The sequence below is a fragment of the Hoplias malabaricus genome, chromosome 1 (genome assembly GCF_029633855.1).
Source record: "Hoplias malabaricus isolate fHopMal1 chromosome 1, fHopMal1.hap1, whole genome shotgun sequence".
Taxonomy (NCBI): Eukaryota; Metazoa; Chordata; class Actinopteri; order Characiformes; family Erythrinidae; genus Hoplias; species Hoplias malabaricus.
In genome coordinates this window covers 85440477-85447198 of record NC_089800.1, presented here as the reverse complement: position 1 = coordinate 85447198, position 6722 = coordinate 85440477, and the positions used below count along the sequence as shown (strand labels likewise).

General features: G+C 43.3%; 1 protein-coding gene across 1 annotated transcript in view; it reads right to left on the bottom strand.

The window, feature by feature from the left end:
• Nucleotides 1–633: 633 nt before the first annotated feature.
• The window catches only part of setd3 (SET domain containing 3, actin histidine methyltransferase), a 30811-nt gene continuing 24722 nt past the window's right edge, over nt 634–6722 (bottom strand). Inside the window, exons 10-13 of the mRNA XM_066675849.1 lie at nt 6492–6658; nt 4790–4875; nt 2575–2735; nt 634–2369 (exon numbers count right to left, since the gene is read on the bottom strand). Coding sequence (XP_066531946.1) covers nt 1914–2369; nt 2575–2735; nt 4790–4875; nt 6492–6658 — 870 coding nt within the window. The 3' untranslated portion in view covers nt 634–1913. The remainder of the gene's footprint in view (nt 2370–2574; nt 2736–4789; nt 4876–6491; nt 6659–6722) is intronic.

The following is a 6722-nucleotide window of genomic DNA, read 5'->3' as shown; positions in this document are numbered from 1 at the left end:
TGAAGCTGCGATTTTAAGGTAAAAATACTCCCTACTGTTTCTTTAAAGCTCTTAATTGCTTATTACGCAAAGGTCCTTTGCACTACTTTCTCAGTACATAGTAGAAGCCCATACATCTACAATCTACAGGTTAAGAACTCCCCACGCATAAATACAGCACACTGTCGTAAATAAAACGGGAAATTCACCGATATCTCAAACACATTCTGATCAAGAGTGAAACCAACTGTAGATGCGTCCACGATGGAACTGTGGAGAAAGATTAAGTTCGAGCCCAAAGTAAAATGATTTCTTTTAATGCCTCTATGGATTTGAAAAGTCAAGACTTGTTTCCTGTAAAGTTCCAAATTCCAGTTCACTTTTAGTAAATATTCGTCATGCTGGTTTTTCACAGTATTAGCACAATTTTACATATATTTTCTCAAGGTTTCTTTGCTGTACCCTAAAGCTTATTTTACAATGTGAAGCATGCTGTAGATTGAGACGTATTTTTCGAAATTACGACGTACTAAAACACCTTGAGAAAGAGTGCACCGCGAGTGCAGATTTTTCTTTTTCTTTTCAGGGAACAGACTAAGAATCACGATGTTTAAGGCTTAAAGATAACCACAGAGGTTAGAGATGCAACTGCAATAGATTTGTCTCAGGATGTAAACACATTCTGAAGATTGTATTGATAAAGATGAAGGAAAGTAATGGAAAAAAAAAACATAGAAACCCCCGCTGCATCTCCAACAGCCGAGAGAGTCCTCACAAAGAATACATATTAAATCTAATGAACGACAAAACTACATTCATTAATTTCTCAGTCACCACAAAGCAACCAACAACGCACTGCCCCCTTCAGGTTCAATTACAGTGTGATAAACGTTCAGAACAGGAAACTGGGAGGAAAAAAACAAAAGCGAATCACAATAAAACACAAAAATATACCATCTCGTTTTGTGTTAATGTCTCTTTTGGAAATGTCAGTACTCCAGGAGTAAAATGAGCAGTGCAGGAGCAAGAGACGATCCCAAACAGATCGATGCAAAAACAGTAAACCGAAAATGATTGTCTAGCAACACATTGACGCGCTGTGCATTTTCCTGCCGTCGCTTGCGGTAAATAAAATAAACGCTGGCCTCGGTTAAAGCGAATTTAAGTAGGCAGTGTTTTAAACATAAGGAACTAAAGCAACCCTGACCAACCCGGTCAACTGAGGTAAGCCCTGGAAGGGCTAACCCTTGAACGCACATACACTCAAACCTGAGCTAGTCACAAGTGAGCAAGTACACATCATCTGCACCATGACTGGTTAGCTGGGGATTTGACATCCTGAAAATACAAAATGTGGCTCTTAAAGGGCACGTTTTATATTTCCCTGATATATAACTTATTAGATGATCATCAGAACATTGCCAAACTGAAGTGTGGTGTCTGCAGAGGATGTGTGAACTTGTTTTCAGCTTGAACACCAACAAAAACTTTGAATTTGACTGTACTTGCTTCCGTTCCATAAAGTCTGCTAATTTAGATCCAGAAGCCAAACTTCAGTGAGCGAAAGCTTGAACATGATTCACCGTACGGTTCCTGGTTCTCCACGTTCTTCTTCACCTGTGGCAGGATGAGCCATCTGCTTGAAACGAGAAAACATTAACCAAGTGTGGCACTGCTGTTAAAACCCAGGACACACACAAAACACAGAACGTTCTCTTCGAAAAGCCCATCTCCTACTGGCAATGCTAAAGGCTGCAGCGTACATAAAAAAAAAACAAAAACAAAGAAAACCACGGTTATAAACGATAAATAAAATCTGAAACCTGCCGTTTTTGCTTAAACTGCTTTGACTCCTATTTCTGCCAGTCACTTTAAACAAAAACAAAAAATAAATTAGTAGCATGAGCCATGGTTGAGCAGAGCTCATGAATTAACTATTCGCCTTTATCTTTGGATTGGTTTTCAGTTCGCTGAGCGTTTGGATCTTCTTGGTGAGAACAAGCCTCGTCTTTTTCCTTTTCGGTCGCCGTGGCTTTCTCACGCTGGGAGTCTTCGTGAGAACCGTTGACCTCTTTGCTCTGGCCGTTGAGAAGCGGCATCTCGGTGGACTCCAGCAGATTCTCCGTTCTCGGTTCCAGTTCCTCGTCTTCCTCGTCGAGCTTGCGGAGGATTATGGGCAGTTTGGCATCCGAGTTCTCCAGTAGCGCGATGTCGCTCTCCTCGTACAGAGGCAACGGAGCACCCTCCTCCAACTGCTTCTGGAAGTGCAGGCGTTTAGCTCGGCAGCTGGACACTGCTTGCTCTAGAATCTCCTTCTCGGCCAGTCTCAGTTTGACAGCCATGCGGGAGTGCAGTGACAGGTCAGGCTTCTGCAGGATGGAGCAGTCCTCCTGCAGCACAAAACCAAGATTTAAAAAGCGTAAATACTTTTAACCGTGTTTAAACAGTGTTACTAGCAAATCTGCTTGATGTGCTGTATTGGGTTGAGCTAAATGCTAAGCATAAGCATTTGCTATGAAAAAGCATCTTCCCAATGCCATAAATAAAATATATGAAGGATATGAAGGACTGGAGGTCGACTGTGGCCTCCTGTACCTCTGATGTAGTTTTATATGTTTTGAGAAGCAAAGTGGCTCTCGTCTCGAGGAAAGTCCACAGCTTGATCTCATTCTCCCAGCTCACAGGAAACTCAGTGTTTCCCAGAGTGAAGATCTTGTTGATGGCGTGATCTCCCACCAGGTAATCCTTCAGCTCCTCTGCAGAGACACATGTGCACGTCACAAGTTTAGAGCAATCACTCGGTAATCAACAAACTGGTCTGGATCGGAGATAAAATTTAGCACTGCGTGTTTTGTTGATTTGCTAAATGATGTTATGCACATACACATTTGTCCTTATATGATATGAAAACAAGCACAAGTGTGTGAGGCGGTGCATTAGCAGCGAGGCGGCGGTTCTGACGAGCGATGAGACATTACGTAAGGTATGATAACAGGGCTGCTAACGAGATGAAAGAGCCGCGCGAACAAGTGCTTGATCTCGTCAGATGTGTAAAGAGCGAGCCTCTACTACAGGGCCTGTGCGTCCTTTAAAAAATTAACACACAAAAACCTGAATAATATATGGCCTCACCCATAAGAGGTCTTTGCCAGAGGACACAGCCTTGCTTCATGGGATTTTTGACACAATCGCTCTCTGCATACGTGTTGATGAATATTTCACTCTCTGTGGATGGCTCCTTCCATACAGCTGTGCAAGTGTCTTGATCAATTAAAACACCTGGGGGACGTTGGCTCAGCCTCTCTCTCTCTCTCTCTCTCTCTCTCTCTCTCTCTGTGTAGGTATGGGAGGAGGAGAAGCATCTCCTGCCGTTCGTTTGGGAAGCCTGCAGGCAGCTACAGGGAGGCTCAAGCCCAGGGCTGAGAGGTTTGGCTCAGACTGGGGTTTAGGGGATTTGACCATATTACTGCTGTAGTAACAAAGTGTTGACCACAGGTATAATTTTAGTGCTGAGAAAGCATCTGACATCTCAATCCTCATTTAATTACTTAATTCCACATGGATGCCATGTTCTGAAACCCTGCCAAAGAAACCATCCACCAGTATGCATATTAAATGTACCTGGACATTATATTAATAGTACCTACCGATGCTGGGGAGTATCAGTATAAACAAGTATGTAGTGCAATAAATGGACTGCAGTGGAGCTACTCCACTGCATCGTATCCTACTCAACTCTGTAAAAGTACGATGTGAACTTTTTAAGAGGTTTAAATGCCTCTTGGATCGGTGGCCAACAAAAGACTCCAGCAAAAGCTGCATGGTGCAACAAGGATTGGAAGAACTCTACTGATCTGTGTGAACTGGTGCACGACTAAGCCATGTTTAGTCCCAAAATCCAAAATGTGCTACATCAATGGCTACATTTACAGGTACCTGGAATGAGCTACCAGGTCTCAAAAAGCGTGTAGTAGGGACCATGCAGTGAAAATCTCCAAAAGTGCTACTGTATGGGTGACAACGTTGTGATATAACATTATATATATATCTCAATCAGTGGCGGATGCTGGTCGTTCAAGGAGGGGAAGCTCAGTTTCGGCCTACATCATAAAATGTGTCGGTTTATTTATACGTAAATTCTACCCTACGTTCCTTTTTAAGAAAATGATCTGTGACCCTGTCGTACCAACAAGGCGTCTTTTCCAGGGACTTGACTAGTGTCCTCTCAATGTCCAGCAGAGCTAGGCTTAAATGGCCTTGGCCCATGTGAAGTGTGTCCGCCTGCGCTCCCACGGATCTTTACACCAAAGATCGCTGATTCGCTCATTTCGCTGTCAATCAAAAAGGGATTCAGCCTCAGACAGATCATCCAATCATCATGCAGAAGCTGAGCGTCCGGGCCAGCCGAGGCCAGCCCACTGCCCCATAGACCCCCAGAGACGCTGAGCGTCCGATGGGCGGGACAAAGCCCAGCATTTATCCAATGACTCGTCTCGTTTCACTGCTTCGCTATTGAACTCTGTGGACGCTCAGCGTCCTCACTGTTTAAAGCACTGTGAAGCTGCGGGAATGATTGAGAGGAAAGCCGCATCTTTACCAGTGATAAGAAGCTGATTCTGAACAAAAGTTAATCGCATTGTAGTGCAAATTTATTCATTGACACGTACACACAACAGTATATATTTGATCACTTATTTTTTGACATTTTAGGGGAAGCTGAGCTTCCCTTGCAGTCTTAGAGAAATCACCTCTGATATACACACACACACATACACTGGTAATTCTGAAAAATAACACCTCAGACTCTTACCCTCAGTCATACAGAAGACCCGGAGAAAGGCCAGGAGCTGAGCGGAAATGGGTGGCTCACTGCAGTGCAGGGCAAAGATACTGGACCTGCAGATTTAAAGGACAGGAGATGGTTCAAAGTGAGGCTTTACAGTGAGGGGCCCTTTACCCCACCCCCCACAACCCCACCCTCAAATTAAACCCTAATTAACTCCAGCAGGTAGGGCACACAGGAGCTAATGGAAGCCTCCTGCCCAGAACCGAGCGCACAGCAGCTCCCCCTCACATGACAACTGATTGATCTGAAGCAATGAGAGGCCAGCGAACCCGATGCATTTTTAAAAACACGTTCAATCATTTATAATTTACCGTTTAATTACCGGAGCCTATCCATGGCCTCTTCCTGTGTGATTCCGACACTGGATGAAAAGGAGAGCGATCACTCAAGCCAAATCAAAAAAGGTAATTTTGGACGGCCGGCGTTTTCATGAATTTCGGGCTATTGATCAATGAGACAATAAACGGACGATTGAGTAGACAATATTGCACTACAAATACGTTTTGCAGGTTTCACTGCACAATTGAATTACTCCATGGCCCTGTGCTTCATATAGAATAGATCCAATAGGGGAAGATTAACCCTTCACATCAAAAGCAAAAAGCAAAAAAAAAATTGCTGTCAGATCTGTCAACATCTCTAAAGTTTAAAACACAGAGAGCAGAACGAGTTATAAACCCAATCTATAAACATCAACTTCGCCTCAAGATCAGCTAATGTCACAGCACTCGTGGAGAGAAATGGCATTTTGAAAAAAAAAGAGCAGAATTAAAAACTAATCAACAAGAGATCAAAGGTACAGGCCCAAAAATGTCAGTGAAGATGCAATAAAACTGGATAAAAATTAAACACAGAACTGGGTTTTTCTGTAAACCTCTGCTCACCCATAAAGCTCATCTTCGCCGACGTTGGTTGACAAGGTTAATGTCCTGGTTGAATCCAGTGTGAGATAGTGTCATAAAAATGGCATCAAGTTGTTGCATAATTTTTGGCAATTAGACACACTGCAAAACGTTAAATGCGGTGTGGGAATATTTGTAGATTGTGTTACAGCTATCGTTCATTCATTCACTCATCTTTAACTGCTTTGTTCTGATGAGAGACCCGACGATTAGTTGGGAGACTACCGACGGCCAGAAGTTCACCAGATCGCTCCCATGGAGCATTGGGAAAATGGGGATTGGGGAAATGCAGAAGCACTTTCTCCTCCCTCAACAGCCACAGCTGATGTGTCATTGATTAAGGCACCTGTCCCACAAAGAGCCATGGAGCACCACTCCAGGGATGTGCATTTATCTTCAGTGTACTTAATCACTAGTGTGTGTGTGTGTGTGTGTGTGTGTGTGTGTGTGTGTGGTAGATTCGCTGCCACAAACATTGTCTGCGTGTGAAATGATGATAAAAACACATTGCTTTTTATAAGAGTATTAAAAAAAAGGTAAAATGCAACCGTTTGTATGTGACGTCATATAAAAGTAATCAAAAATTAATAGATTTTACTGTAGCCCTCAAAAATAATTAGCAGCTTAACTGTATTGGAGAATACTGGAACAGCATTAATATGTTAAAGCAGAGAGTCAATATTTCAAAGGACTCTGACTCAGACCGAAGCATGAACTCTTCATCGGGACACTCCTACCGTTAAACTTCAAGCAGTCTCACTTACGCAGGGATTCCAGCACGAGCCAAAACTTCCGCCTTCATGGCATACAGCCTCTCGCTCTTACTGACGCCCAGTTTAATCTTCACTCGGTCGTGTGCATTTTCCTCAAAAAAGAAGCCATTGTGGATCACAAACTCTGCGTTGGATCTTGTGCCATAGAAAATGTAGATCTGAAACGAAAGACCGTAAGATCAGAGGTTAACTTGGGAGACAGGAGAGGACCAAAACACTGCC